General features: G+C 39.4%; 6 protein-coding genes across 7 annotated transcripts; 3 read left to right on the top strand and 3 right to left on the bottom strand.

Annotated features, from left to right (window-relative positions):
• Window positions 1-1632: 1632 nt before the first annotated feature.
• Window positions 1633-4566, bottom strand: LOC106319515 (E3 ubiquitin-protein ligase XBAT33). The gene is made up of 9 exons (XM_013757864.1): window positions 4212-4566; window positions 4062-4121; window positions 3825-3896; window positions 3383-3552; window positions 3130-3290; window positions 2956-3014; window positions 2821-2867; window positions 2599-2742; window positions 1633-2528 (listed from the first exon to the last, which is right to left on the bottom strand). Exons 1-9 carry the CDS (start codon window positions 4386-4388, stop codon window positions 1874-1876), a joined length of 1545 nt encoding a protein of 514 aa, XP_013613318.1. The 5' UTR covers window positions 4389-4566; the 3' UTR covers window positions 1633-1873.
• A 245-nt stretch (window positions 4567-4811) lies between these two features.
• Window positions 4812-6568, top strand: LOC106315531 (RHOMBOID-like protein 3). The gene is made up of 5 exons (XM_013753284.1): window positions 4812-5177; window positions 5253-5416; window positions 5687-5850; window positions 5942-6192; window positions 6286-6568. The coding sequence occupies exons 1-5, from the start codon at window positions 4849-4851 to the stop codon at window positions 6398-6400; spliced, it is 1023 nt and encodes a 340-aa protein (XP_013608738.1). The 5' UTR covers window positions 4812-4848; the 3' UTR covers window positions 6401-6568.
• A 631-nt stretch (window positions 6569-7199) lies between these two features.
• On the top strand, window positions 7200-8827 carry LOC106319238 (RHOMBOID-like protein 3). 2 transcript variants are annotated; one of them, XM_013757515.1, is made up of 5 exons: window positions 7200-7534; window positions 7609-7772; window positions 7896-8059; window positions 8308-8417; window positions 8510-8827. In XM_013757515.1, exons 1-5 carry the CDS (start codon window positions 7200-7202, stop codon window positions 8622-8624), a joined length of 888 nt encoding a protein of 295 aa, XP_013612969.1. In that variant the 3' UTR covers window positions 8625-8827. The 2 variants fall into 2 exon arrangements, with proteins under 2 accessions (XP_013612969.1, XP_013612967.1); XM_013757513.1 differs by having other exon boundaries at window positions 8167-8417.
• Window positions 8713-10605, bottom strand: LOC106319237 (protein IQ-DOMAIN 14). The gene is made up of 2 exons (XM_013757512.1): window positions 10083-10605; window positions 8713-9657 (listed from the first exon to the last, which is right to left on the bottom strand). The coding sequence occupies exons 1-2, from the start codon at window positions 10467-10469 to the stop codon at window positions 8980-8982; spliced, it is 1065 nt and encodes a 354-aa protein (XP_013612966.1). The 5' UTR covers window positions 10470-10605; the 3' UTR covers window positions 8713-8979.
• Window positions 10606-10901: 296 nt separating this feature from the next.
• Window positions 10902-11945, bottom strand: LOC106319239 (tapetum-specific protein A9). The gene is made up of 2 exons (XM_013757516.1): window positions 11614-11945; window positions 10902-11122 (listed from the first exon to the last, which is right to left on the bottom strand). Exons 1-2 carry the CDS (start codon window positions 11888-11890, stop codon window positions 11109-11111), a joined length of 291 nt encoding a protein of 96 aa, XP_013612970.1. The 5' UTR covers window positions 11891-11945; the 3' UTR covers window positions 10902-11108.
• A 1130-nt stretch (window positions 11946-13075) lies between these two features.
• LOC106312914 (BAG family molecular chaperone regulator 3) lies at window positions 13076-14640 on the top strand. Its single transcript, XM_013750606.1, has 3 exons — window positions 13076-13472; window positions 13567-13970; window positions 14062-14640. Exons 1-3 carry the CDS (start codon window positions 13268-13270, stop codon window positions 14371-14373), a joined length of 921 nt encoding a protein of 306 aa, XP_013606060.1. The 5' UTR covers window positions 13076-13267; the 3' UTR covers window positions 14374-14640.
• Window positions 14641-14840: the final 200 nt, after the last annotated feature.

The following is a 14840-nucleotide window of genomic DNA, read 5'->3' as shown; positions in this document are numbered from 1 at the left end:
TAAGATATGTTCGATCATGCGACAATGCAGCCGACCTCTTCACAAAATCACTCCCTACCTCGGTATTCAGAAAACACATCCATAACATTGGGATGCGCCATCAGAAGGATCTATGACTGTTCATTCGAGGGGGAGCTTACGTAGTTGTACTCTTTTTACCTTACTATGGTTTTTCCCATTGGGTTTTCCTGGAAAGGTTTTTAACGAGGCAACAAAGACGTTAAGCGAGAGCGGATAGTGACACCGGCCCCCAAGGGGGAGTGTTACGAAAGTCAACAAAAACAGAAGGAGCCGTAATGTTTGAAATTATAAAAGATGTGGGGCCCGCTGCACTATTTGCACAGTAAATTTCCTTCTATATATACGAACGTTTGCGTTCGTTTGTAAACACACTAAAACTCTTCTCTTCCCTTTAATAAGAAACACTCTCTCTCTATATCTGTATTATCTTCTCCTACGGGTATAAATTTTGCCCTTATTTAAATTACTGCGATACTATAAAATCATAGTTCTTTTCATAACACTTTGGGAATTGTTGCAATGAGTTAATAATTTGAAAAAATTGCACTTTTGGTCTTTCGGTTACTTTTGTTAGAAAACAAAACAAAACGGTTCAGTCAACATATAACAGTCAAAATAAACCCACTTATTTTGCAGGTTTTTAAATTATTTTTAAAATAAGTTTTGTTTCGGATCTTTGAAGGTAAATAACAGTGAAGAAGGGGTTAATTAACAAAAAAAATTTAAAAAAACTAGGACATGGGTCTGGTTCCCTATATAAGTTCCAAACAAATTATAGAAAGGGTAGAAGAACAGAGTTCCCCCACATGACTTCTTTCCTTTTTGGGAATGTTACAAGCTTTACCCTTAAGGATGGTCTTAGGGATCTGTTTCCATCTTCTAAACACATATCATATCCATTTCTACCTTGCAATATAACACAAGTATTATATTTAAAAAAAAAAATTAAAAGAGTACTTGATTTAGCCATCTGCATAGTAAATGTGTAGGAACCTTTAACAAACCTAAAACTTAAAGGTGATTTTAGAAGTTATTTAGCATTTTGGAACTAAAAAACATACTATAGAACTGTTGTCTTGATGATTAACGTCAACCTTGAAATAAATGATGTTTTGTACAGATTATGAATGTGATAAATTACAGTTACAAACTTACACAGGTCATAATCATATGGTCAGGAATAAACAGCTGCTAATACAATAGATGGGCTCCATGCCATGATAAAAACTTACAAGAATTGATATTTTTAACTGATGCAGACGAGCTAGGCACATGAAAGGTTATTGGGTGTAGCAAAGCCGAAAATGGGAATGTTTTTCGGAATTGGCGTATCTGAACCAAACCACTTTGAGTCCAATTAATTGACTGATAACTTCATTTGATTCATGTTACAAAAAAAAAAAAAACTTCATTTGATTCTTCTTCTTTTTCTTTTCAATCCACTAAATAATTAAATTCCAATACAGTATTAATAGCAAAGCTGCGGAAGAAAATGACATGTACTTGTGTTGTCAGATTTTCTCATTAGAACCAGAAGAGCTATAGAGAAGAGGAGAGATATTATCTTTTGAAATAATTATTACTTTAGATTTGTTCTGACTTCTACTGAGGTCTGAATGCTTCAACACATGCTACAAACAAGAGATCCATTACAATAAGCAAGTACAAACATTTTGCAAATGACCCCATCACTATGATGATAATTACAAATCTTCCACCATAATTTATATCTGAACCCTCTCAAAAGTAGAAACAAATACAAGAAAGACTGTATGGCTCACCTCAATTAAAAAGAAACAAATAATACATCAATCCTCTCTTTCTCACTCGCTGTACATAGAAATGTTTGTGATCAGGCATTGATCTCTGAGTTGCATTGGTTCTCTCTGCTACAGCTTCTTCTTCCCCAAAACATACTCGAGCAAGTTGTTGTCTTCCCAAGTCTCTGCCCTTCATCCACCTTCTCCTGCTCAGTCGCCACCCTAGGAGGAGGAGAAGACTCGTCGTGTTCTTCACTATCTCTCTCTGCTCCATGCGTCTCGAAGTCTGGACACGTTCCATCGCTGCACGTGCACATAGGAATGTTGACTGAAGGGAATGGACTACACGTCACCGGACAGAACATATCAGACGAAACCGAGGCTGCTCGAGACTTGCTACTACGCTGCTGCTGTTCTGTTGTCGGTGAGGACTGATCTCTTGCGTCTCCCGTGTGGAGCATACACGGCGCGCAGAAGCCAAGCGACATAGGTAACTTAAGTTCTTTGGTTAATGAGCTTGGGAGCCGTTTGAAAGATACTATTCCGTGTCTGCAAAGAGGACAAGGAATCGAACCGGGAGGATCAACTGTCACCGAGGGAACATTGCTCGATGAGCAAAGATATAACGCGCATCTCACACATAGCTGATGCTCACAACCTTCAGCAGCAACAGTGCATGTTCTCTCCAGGCAAACCGCGCAGATATCAACTTCATCTGAGATGCTTGTTGACTGCAACCCAAACTCTCTGCAAGGGAATGGTTAGGAGGCCATACTCTTTGGGGTTATAAAAGTCTGATGAAGGTTTGGTGTTTTACCTTGCGATGTTGAGTATACTAAGAAGAGGCAATAATAAGTAGCTGGAACGAGGGAAGAGTGGAATGATGACATCAGAGTTTGGTGAAAGCAAAGGTTCTAACCAATGACGACTCCACATCCTTGCTATGTCAATTGGTAGCCACCTACAAAACATTTTATTGAAAAACGAAAGTTTTACATTCTGTGTGTTTAAAGAGACTGTAGAGGAGGAATAACATTACCCATTGCAGTTCAATGTCATCTTTCTTGCACCTCTTGCAAGGAGAATCTAACACAGAAGAAGGGAGATTCTCACAAATGTTTGTATCCAACAACAGAGGAAAGAAAATAATAGACTTGGTAGTGGTGTTTCTTACCTGACAACATTTAAGATTCCCACCACAAGCGGCATAGTGCAAAGGAGTGCTTCCTGCTCCTGAAAAACGATATAAGTAATAAGACCACAAGATCATCATCATCTTGAGAGAAGAATTTAAAAATAATGTTTAGGTAGTCTTGGGGGAGTGGTGGATAGAGAGACATGCTGATACCAATCATATCCATCGATGTTCCATAATGAAAAGTCACAGCGGAGACATTAGCTTCAAGATCAAGCAAAAGCTGCACGCAGTCAAACAATCCGTTTAAGGCAGCCATGTGAAGAGCTGTGATTCCACCGTCAGCCGCCTTATTCACAAATTTAGACAACGCACTGCGGCAGACGACAAATCTGGTCAGAACTCAATCAAACCCTTACAACACACAGAACAGAAGATGTTTTTTTTTTCCAAAAAAAAAAAGAACCTTTGTTCGGATTTTTTCCTAGGTGTGACCACCACACCAGACTCAGGAAGAGGGTTTAGTTGCTCGCTAGGTACAAAGTCAGCCAAAACCAGTCTAATACACCTGGCGTGACCGTTCACAGCAGCGAAATGAAGCGCTGTTCTTCCAGCTAAATAATCAGCTCTTGTAACCTTGACAAACACAAAAGACAACATGTTAAAAAGAGAAAGAATAAGAAAAAGATACTCCCTCCGTTTCATTTTAATTGTAACATTTAATTTTGCATATTTCCAAAATAAAAACATTATTACATATCCAACTAACAATATTTCTAACCAATAGAAAAATAAATTAGATAATATACTAGGCTTATTTCGAAACAAAATTTTTACTTTAAAACAACAATTAAACTTAAACTAGTTTCTGGGTTCAAGTAGTGATGATTGAGAGAGACAAAACTCACATTGCAACGAAAGAGAAGAAGAGTTTGCACAACTTCCCAGTGTCCGTATCTACAAGCTTGCATCAGTGCCGTCTGAAACAAGATTCATTTAACACAAAACGAAGTCGAAATGTTTTTTATTACTCTATTTAGCTCAAACTTAACCAAAAGATTTAACAAGTTACTACTAATAATAATACACATCCCCAAATTAAATTCGGATCCTTGCATACAGAGCTAAATTAATAATACACATACCTGGCCGCAATAGTTTCTGGAGTTCACATCAGCTCCTTTCTCAAGCAACAACCCCACGATCTAACCATAGACAAAAGATAAACAAAAAAGATCGTAAATTGTGAAACAGTTAATTAGAATTGTTAAGGAAAAGGAAAAGGAAAAGGAGACCTCGTTGTGGCCTTTAGCGGCGGCGAAATGCAACGGAGAATTGAGACCGCCGAAGGTAGAGTACTTGGCGAGGCAAGGATTGCAATCGAGCAGCATCTTCGCTTCCACGTAATCACCATCTCTCGCCGCTGATACCAATCTCTCTCCCGACGCTGAACAACCAAACGAGTTTCCCATCTTACCTAACTCTCTTCTCTCTGTCGCTCTCTAATTCAATTGGGTGTGACGATGAATTAGGTCAACCGTCGTGGAAAAGCTGCAGAGAGAGATAGTAAAGAATCCTCCTTGGATTAGATGTGATACTCAAACAGCACGCGATCTCTCTCTCTAGTTTTTTTTGTCCGTATGAGACAAAAGAAAGAAAGACAAAGGAAGACGAAACTGAAACTCAACCTGACTTTCCTATTTTACCCCTCAATCTCCACTTTCACTCGCCCCACTCGCTCCACGTGGCTTTTCCTTACAACCTAATCTAATTTAATTCCGTGAACAAATAAGTTTACACGTGTAATCATATGATTGGTTAATAGGAACCCACTTTCTCACCGACTCTCTCAAATAAGTTTTCTTTACCGCGCCTTCGATCACAAAATAAAACAATAATTAAATTACAGAGAGAGAGAGAGAGAGAGGAGTGATGGCCATTGGAGATGATGATCTGGAGAACCGAATGTCGGCGAAGCATCATCACCGAGGGATCGGAAGCAAAGGCGGCGACCGGACCGGATTCGGTCCCCCGCCGCTGGTGTATTCTGATTTAGGCGGCGACGCTTCGCCGCAGTGGACGTCGTGGCTTGTTCCGATGTTCGTCGTCGCCAACGTGGCAGTCTTCGTCGTCACGATGTTCGTCAACAACTGCCCCGCGCATTCTCACGGTCCTAACCGCCGCTGCGTCGCCGAGTTCCTCGGGAGGCTCTCCTTCGAGCCTCTCCGTGGCAATCCTCTCTTCGGCCCCTCTTCTCGCACGTAGAGACTCTCTCGTTTTTGGTTGATTCTAAATCGGATTTTGAGATTTGAATTGTGTTTGTGGTTTTTGGTTAGGTTGGAGAAGTTGGGATCACTCGAGTGGGACAGAGTTGTGGAGAAGCATCAAGGTTGGCGTCTCTTGACGTGTATATGGTTACACGCCGGTGTCATTCATCTTGCTGCTAATATGCTAAGCCTTGTGTTCATCGGTGTACGCCTTGAGCAGCAATTCGGTTTCGGTATGCTATCCTTTGATTACTTTAACGCAAGTTTATTGTCAAGTGTAGTCATCAATCTTAGGCCTAGGCCTTCGGATCTTCTTCGGGTCCTATACATTTAGACTCAATAGGTACTTATAAATTTTCGGTTATTGGTTCTTCTTGGATCTGGGTCGGTTCGAGTTTATAATTAAAATACGTGTAAAATACCCGTAATTTTTTTTATCAAGTTCTGTAATTTTATTGATGGTATCAAACAAATCTTGAAATATTGGGGTTGTGTCTTTGCAGTTAGGATTGGAGTTATATACCTATTATCAGGAATTGGAGGAAGCATATTGTCTTCTCTCTTTGTCAGAAACAGTATCTCTGTTGGAGCTTCTGGCGCTCTTTTTGGACTTCTTGGCTCAATGCTTTCTGAACTTCTCACCAACTGGACTATCTACTCTAACAAGGTTTATCTCTCAGTACTACATGTGCCTCTAGACTTTGTGATTTTGTGTTAATGACACTTTTTTTTGTTTCTTTTGTGTGTGGACAAGTAAGATTGCGGCACTGTTGACGCTTTTGTTTGTCATTGCGATAAACCTGGCCATTGGGATCCTACCTCACGTTGATAACTTTGCTCACGTTGGTGGGTTTCTAACGGGGTTTCTCCTTGGGTTTGTGCTCCTGGCTCGTCCACAGTTCAAGTGGTTAGCAAGAGAGAATATGCCACAAGGCAGACGTCTGACTTCCAAATACAAGCCTTACCAATACCTATTGTGGCTCTTGTCTCTGGCTCTATTGGTCCTCGGGTACAGTTTGCATTCCCCCATTGTTAAGTCTCCCCTCATTTAGCAAAGTTATTCGAATGTTTTGTGGTTTTTTTTTTTTTTTTTTTTTTGCAGGTTCGTGATGGCTCTGGTGTTGCTATTCAAAGGAGAAGACGGGAATGATCACTGCCGCTGGTGTCGCTACCTGCGTTGTATTCCCACCTCAAGATGGAGTTGTGATGACGTCTGATATGAAAGCAACATGTGTTTTACCTTTGTAAATGCATGTATACATTATATAGGTACTTTTATTATCTCCTTTGCTAGTAGTTCAGGAGATTGTTTGATTGCTTGTGTGTGTGTGACTATCTTTTACCGAGAAAACGTGAAGAAAAAATAATTTGTTTAGTAGAAAAAAGGTTATATATATCAATCAACTCATAGCTCTTAAGTTGTGATTCCCACGTCGTGACTTGACATCACTATGAATAATTGAAGTTATTTATCAGACAAATGTTGACTCCTATCCATTGACGTGTCCTGTTGGTACGAGATCTGTACCGTATGGATCTAACAAAATTGCTGATCGAACAAGTTTCAACGAAAAAAAAAAAGTTTCAACGATTGTAGTTGTGACTTCTTTGTGTAGCCTGATGTGGACCTTTTCGCAGTAGTCAGTACGTTACTATGCAGATATATTCTCCTAAGAAATAACCCATGAATAAAAGGCAACATATATAAACAAAATAAGCATCAACTAGAAATATTTCATATTATTTCAAAACGAAAGGCAAGGAAGATGCAGGCTGAAACATAACATGACTTTCCCATTATGCTTCGTTGACGTCCACTTTCACTTCACTTGTCCCAATCAACCCACGTTTTATTACAGCCTGATCTAGCTTAAAACTTATGTTACACAGCATGCTACACGCGTAACTGATTAATATAAGCCCACTTTCTCGCCGACTCTCAAATGTCGTTTTAAAAACTATTTCTTACCGCTTTATATTAGCAAAACCTCAAACACAACTAGGGAGAGATCAGTAATGAGTGTAGTAGATGATATGGAGAACCAAATGCCGGCGAAGCATCATCAAGGGATCGGAAGCAGAGGCGGTGAGCAAGACGGATTAGGACCATCGCCTAGGCCGGTGGTACCACCGTTGGTGTACGCTGAATTTGGCGACGACGACGAGTTGTCGCCGCAGTGGACGTCGTGGCTGATTCCGATGTTCGTTGTGGCTAACGTGATAGTCTTCTTCGCTACTATGTCCGTCAACAACTGCCCTCAGCATTCTAAGCACTGTGTCGCCAGGTTCCTCGGGAGATTCTCCTTCGAGCATCTCCGGGACAATCCTCTCTTCGGCCCATCTTCTCTAACGTATACGTTCCATCCATCCTCACTTACTATATATTACCGAATCATTTGAATTGTGTTTATGATTTTAATAATAGATTGGAGAAGTTAGGATCACTTGACTGGTACAGAGTTGTGGAGAAGCATCAAGCTTGGCGTCTCCTTACATGTATATGGTTACATGCCGGTGTTATTCATCTTGCTATTAATATGCTAAGCATTGTATTCATGGGTACTCGCCTTGAGCAGCAGTTTGGTTTCGGTATGCTTTGTTATTTTATTTTTTTGTCAACAACCCATTTAACTAGAGCAAGTTTTGGTCAAAGGAGCCGATTCTCCGAGTTTAATTACAGGTCTTGGAACTTTTGGGGTTCTGTCTTTCCAGTTAGGATTGGGGTCATATACATAATGTCAGGAATGGGAGGAAGCATACTGTCTTCGTTGTTTATCAGAAACGATATCTCTGTTGGAGCTTCTGGTGCCCTTTTTGGCCTTCTTGGCTCTATGCTTTCTGAACTTCTCACCAACTGGACCATATACTCTAACAAGGTTTATCTCTCAATCATAAGAGCTCTCTATAAACTGATACTTCTTGACCCTCTAGGTATAGTGAGACCTTTTTTTTTTGTTTCTTTTGTGTGTGGTGGACAAGTTAGATTGCGGCATTCTTGACGCTTTTGTTTGTCATTGTGATAAACCTGGGCATTGGGAGTCTACCTTACGTTGATAACTTTGCTCATGTCGGTGGATTCTTAACTGGTTTTTTCCTCGGTTTCCTTCTCATGGCTCGTCCCCAGATCAAGTGGTTAGAAAGACAGCATATGCCACAAGGCAGACGTCTCACATCCAAGTACAAGCCTTACCAGTACATACTGTGGCTCCTGTCTCTAGCTCTATTGATCGCCGGGTACAGCTTAATCGATCACTTGGTCATTTCAATGTTAAATCCCTCTAATGTAACGTAATTATGCGAATGTCTTTTGGGGAATTTTTTGGCAGGTTCGTGGTGGCACTGGTGCTGCTATTCAAAGGAGAAGATGGGAATGATCACTGCCACTGGTGTCGTTACCTGAGCTGTATACCCACTTCACGATGGAGTTGTGATAGCGTTTGATGCTATTCAGGAGGTTGTGTGTGTTTGTGTGACTATTCTTTCTTTTACCGGGAAAAATAAATTGTTTATATCAGTCAACTCATAACGCTTAAGTTGTGACTTGACATCACTGCAAATTATTGAAGTATTTTTTTTAATCAGACAAATGTGGACCCCTGTTGGTACGAGATCTGTACCGTAGGATCTAGTCAAAAGAAAATACACAACAGTGATTGATCACTGTCTACACTTGTATCTCAAAATCTACTTTACACACATTCCACTCAGTTTTTCTTATAATCTTTTCAACTATATTAAAACAAAACAGGATCAGCATTGGGAAATGAAGAACTCACTTTGGTTTCGACCTAACTGATCAGAAATAAACCCCTCCATAATCCGAACGCTGATCAAACGATCGCTCAGCAGCCGCTGTGTAGTAGTAATACTGCCCCTGAACTGACCTTTTGTAGCCACTCTCTGAAGAGAACTCTCGAAGCCTCTGTCTAGGTGCACTTTGTGACCGGACTTTTGCTCTGTATGACTCAGTGTTAGCCATGTAGTTAGGGTGATACCCAGAGTAGTACTCGTACTCGCTTCTCGTTGGCGTAAACGGCGTTCTTCTCCTTGAACCGCCACCGCTGCTGCTTCCTGGTCTAGACCTTACTTGTGGACTGTTCTCCACACTTGTCGGTACCACAAGCGATCCTCTTTTCCTTGGTGACTCCTTATGATAAGAAGGGAAGTGAGGCTTCCAAGTGTCGACTTCTAGGATCTTGTCATTGTCTTCATTGTACAACGGTGCGTTCCAACGGCTCGAACCCATCTGAGAACGATGGTTATGGTGATGGTCCATTGCAATGAGCTTGATGTATTCAGCCTCTGAGAGTGACTCTGAAACGTGGGAAGAACGCGATGCTCGAGCTCGAGCTTGGAGCCTAACCAGCGTTTGCATCCGACGCAGCATATCAGCCGTTTGTTTCCTCACTATATGCCCTTTAACTAACGCTTGGAGCTTCACTAACGCTTTCAATGCTCTCAGCGCCCTCCTCGCCTAAAATAAAATAAAATAAAATAAATAACGTTTTTGTTACATACACAATCTACACACCTAACTCAAAACTACAAAGGAATATTAAATCTACTTTTTAGTTCCCCAACTACTTTCATTTCTTCTAGATGGTTACACACCTAATACGTTTTTGAAGCAATAGATTAGAGTGTCTTTAAACTACGCGTCGTACTAGATAACATTAGTGTCGGTAGAGAATCGTATCTGCTTCTAACAAGTTTCATATACATTTTGTCTTTTTTCAAAGTACATATCCGGGACCATTTACAAAAATACAAATTGAGATTATCCTTTATGATTTTCAGTAATTATTTATATCAATATCATACAGCTATTCCACACTCAATTAAAATTAAAAGTTTCGAATTTAATTTTAAGATTATTAATTAAGGGAAAGTTAAACTAACCAAGTAGCCACGGAAAGCTGATTGAATCTTTATCGCCGCTGCATACTCCTGACCCCACCGGCGGTTATTCCGATTAGTTTGATTTACCGACGAGGTTCTACCACTACCTCTTCCGGTAAGCCTCACGACCTCCGCCGCCGCATGAGCAGCTGCTAGTGCCGCCTCAGCTACAGCAGCGGTGGCAGCTGCGACGGCTATTGCATGCTGGTTAGCGTCCAAGATTCCTTCATCGGAGCGTCTCTTGCTTGGATGAGAAGACGACGCCGATAAAGCCGTCGCGGGATTTGAGGATCTGGCGGTGAAGCTCCATTTTCTTCTGTTGTTATTTGTCAGAGATGACTTCTCCTGCTTCTTCTTACTACCGAACAGTCGACCGAAGAAACCCATAGTTACTTCATCACCGGAAAATCACCCGATGGTTTTTTGCTAAATTTGTTCTCCGGTTGAGTTATTTGTTCGGACAAAAGTATTAAAGAGTTAGAAGCAGAGACAAGTGGGAGTGGAGAAAGTACAGCGAGCGTGTAATGCGATATATAGATTAAGCTTTCACGCGCAGAATTTTATGCGCGTTGGTTACACGAGTCATAATAAGGCAAATATGTTGACCAAGCGTCAATTGAAGTCAAAGGCTCCGGTCCACGCCAGACCAAGTCTCTGGTTTGGCTCAAACCAAAGAGATTTGATTTAATCATTCTTTGTTTTGTCAATTATGATTACTTTATGAATCTCTTGTAGGTTTGAAATTTGAAACTAGAATTTGAATTGAGTTTTGCCTTGATTGCATTATGTAACAATACCCACGCCTATTATAAAAGCAAGTCTATGATGATGCAATTATTTTAAAATAGTACCATAATAAATATGAAAACGATATTAATAGATGGGTTATTGAACCAACCGAACAACAGACCAAATTAAAAAAAAACACACACACTTTCTCGTTATTTTAATACTTTTATTTTATTCTCGTTGTCTTTTGCAGACCAAACTCCCCAAATCCTCGGAACTGACCGTTGCTGAAACCACTCATATGGTTATACCTGCACAGTTCATAAACTCAGTCCACACAAATCTAACGACAAAAGATAAACACCACACTGACTAATTAATTGACCATATTACAAATCTATCATTTCGTTCAAATTATGTTTAAATAGAATAATCTAAAAATCTTTTATTTTTTAACAAAGAGGGAATTTATTGATCATGTCTTACCACGATCTAAAGAGGGGAGGTAAAGATAAACACCACACTGGCTAATTAATTGACCATAACTACAAATCTATCATTTCGTTCAAATTATGTTTAAATAGAATAATCTAAAAATATTTTTATCTTTTTAACAAAAAGGGAATTTATCGATCATGTCTTACCACGATCTAAAGAGGGGAGGTAAAGATAAACACCACACTGGCTAATTAATTGACCATAACTACAAATCTATCATTTCGTTCAAATTATGTTTAAATAGAATAATCTAAAAATATTTTTATCTTTTTAACAAAAAGGGAATTTATCGATCATGTCTTACCACAATCTAAAGAGGGGAGGTTGCAAGTAGTGGTAAATGTGGTGGCTGCTCGAAGGGCGTTACATATACAATCTTTGTTAGTTGCTTGGAGAGCGATGCAGCAATTTGAATTCGGGGCTGGATTGACTGCACCAGGCAGAACCAGCGGCGCACACACCTGCATATTGCTCAAATTGTCTAGGCATTGTTGAGATCGAACCATAGGTACGGTCTCTAGAGCGCTCATGGCCAGAAACATTACAAAGATAATAGTTGTAAAGGATTTGAGAAATTCCATTTTGTTTAGATATTGTAGAAGTATTCGTTTTCTTATGTTTTATAATTTTAGACGGGTGGATTCATTCTATATTTATATATAGTTATGAGCTTTGAGAATAACTAGATCATGAAGTGGAATGATTCTTTCTATGATCTTGGTGTAGTTACTTCATAGGTTTTGCATGATATAAACTAAAAGATGGGGAAATAACAAAGCGTGTGACGGTGTGTGAGTTACTTTTATATGTATATATTAAATAAATTATTGATTTATAAATAAAATTTAAAACATTGTGAATCATTTATCCTTTTGGAAAAACCCCATAAAAACATTAACAAAACTCCTGCTTATTTTTCAACACCCCCACCCCCACCCCCTCAAAAGTTATTCCTAAATTTGGAAACTGACGAACCATAAAATTGTGATAGTTACAAACATATATTATAAGGTGTTCAATAAAAAAAGAGATTAGTATGAGTTAATACTTAATACTGTTATATATTTTTTACTCTTTATTAATTTAACAACCATATACCAGTAAAACAATTTATGTAAAAGGGACGCGGTATAAAATTTTATCCCTGTAAAGAGTTCTAATAAGTAGTTAAAAAACAAAAAAAAAGAGCCCCAATAACGGGGGCCATGGAAGTAACAAATGGAAAGCAAATTATTGGGCTGGGCCTGTTTAGCAACTGTTTTAGGGTCAGTGTCTTTGTCCGTAAGCTGTTGTTTCTGAATCTGACAAAGAAACGCATGTGGCAGTGACTCTTGTTACAGTGCTTGTTGGTAACCACTACAGTACAGATGGTTTGGTTATTGGAACTTGCCATTTGTCGCTACAAAGTTTGTTTTCTTATCACAAAAGATAAGAGATGACACTAGTCACATGACTCACATTATTGGACTTGCCCCCCCAATACGGTGATAAAAACAGTTTTTATTTTTATTTTAGGTAACAGTATCTTTTGATATTTTACCGTTGACATTGACGCGGATGGATTATCTGTATTTGGAATAGAGACAACCAAACTGATACAGAACATACATAAATTAATAATTCCAAAAAAAAAATGCGGGAATCATATGTAAATATTATATAATTTGTGTGATAACTGATGATGAGACATAACAACAATACCATGAGCTGTCACTCTATTATTTATATGAATTTATTGATTTTTATTTAAAAAATAAAGACTTGCAAGGGAAAAAAAATGTATTTACTTCCCTTTGTTCAGACGTTTCTTTATTCTTCTTCTTCCCCATCGATCGTGTTCAGAAATCATATTCATTGCAACTCTTTCTCTCTCTCTCTCTGAGTTGGATTCTTTTATAACATGTGGTGATCCCTGTCCGGTCAGAGACGAGTTAGAAGCAAAGAATATTAAAAAAGAGATGATGAAAATGAATACAGGAACGACGCCGTCCCTCAGCGTCGGAGGCGGCGGAGTTAGCGGCAATGAGTGGGAGTCCCGACCTGGAGGAATGGTTGTGCAAAGGCGGACGGATCAAACCTCCGATGCGCCACGTGTCATTCGCGTCCGGGTCAAATACTTGTCGGTTTACCACGAGATCAACATCAACTCCCAATCTAGCTTCGGTAAAACCAAAAAAATCAAGATTCAGACAAAAAGGTGTTTAGTGTTCTTTTAATTGAATTGGATTGGTTTGGTTTGGTTTTGATGTTGTTGCAGGAGAGTTGAAGAAGGTGTTGTCCGGTCAGACCGGACTTCACCACGAAGACATGAAGATTCTGTACAAAGACAAGGAGAGAGACTCGAAGATGTTTCTTGATCTATGTGGAGTTAAAGATCGGTCAAAGCTTGTTCTTAAAGAAGATCCGATGGCTCAGGAGAAACGTCTCCTCGAGAAGAGGAGAAACGCCGTCGTTGAAAAAGCTATGAAATCAATCGCCGACATTGGTCTCGAAGTCGACAGGCTCGCCGGACAGGTGTCGGCGTTTGAGACGGTGATTAATAAAGGAGGGAAGGTTGAAGAGAAGAGTCTTGTGAATCTGATTGAGATGTTGATGAATCAATTGCTGAGACTTGACGCCATAACTGCTGATGGAGATGTGAAGCTAAAGAGGAAGATGCAGGTAATCGAAGTTTTTAACCTACTAATCTCTAATTTTTTATTGGTTTCATTTAATATGTGATTTTGACTCGATTTGGATTTTTATTACAAAGGTGAAAAGAGTTCAGACGTACGTTGAAACACTTGATGTCTTAAAAGTCAAAAACTCGACCAAAAAAGTCGACATTAACAAGTCGGTCCGCCACAAACCGCAGACGCAAACGCACTATCAGCAACGCGATTTGTTATCGTTTGTTGATGAAGAGGAGGAGGAGCCTAGGAGGGACTCGGGCGCGTCCTCATCAGGTACTCCGGCGGTTGTAACTAATGATTGGGAGAAAATGTTTGACTCCACATCGGCGGCTAAGGCGGTTGAACCGGTTAAACCGGTCCCTCCAAGATTCAAATGGGAGTTCTTCGATTAAGCTATAAACACTATCATACATACACGATAAATATGTGTTTTTTTCTCCGATTTCTTGTGATTTGTGATTGATCTTGGCAAATTTTTTTTTTTGGGTTTGTTTAGAATATTTTTTGTTGGTCTTCCCTTGAAGTCAATTCACAAATAACAAGGGGAGTTTCAACAAATATAGTTTCATCATCATCATAATCCCATCATTGTAATACCTAAAGATTTGGATTTTCTTTACTAATACAATAAAAGTTTTTATGAAAATATTGCTTATATATATGAATGTTTCTTTTAGGTAGATCTTATGATCCAACATCTCAGAGAATAAGAGCAGGTTAGATACTTAGGTTTTTTTTCCCCACCTTTAAAGCATTGTTAATCACAATTGCAATCGTGTTCTTCATGAGTTAACGGGCACCAAAGTTCGAGAGAGCCTCTTTTGCACATGTAAACCGTGATTTCAATCTACCAGCTCTT

The sequence above is a fragment of the Brassica oleracea genome, chromosome C9, assembly GCF_000695525.1.
Source record: "Brassica oleracea var. oleracea cultivar TO1000 chromosome C9, BOL, whole genome shotgun sequence".
Classification (NCBI taxonomy): Eukaryota; Viridiplantae; Streptophyta; class Magnoliopsida; order Brassicales; family Brassicaceae; genus Brassica; species Brassica oleracea.
Note: the sequence above shows the minus strand (reverse complement) of the source record. Positions and strands in the feature narration are given on the sequence as shown.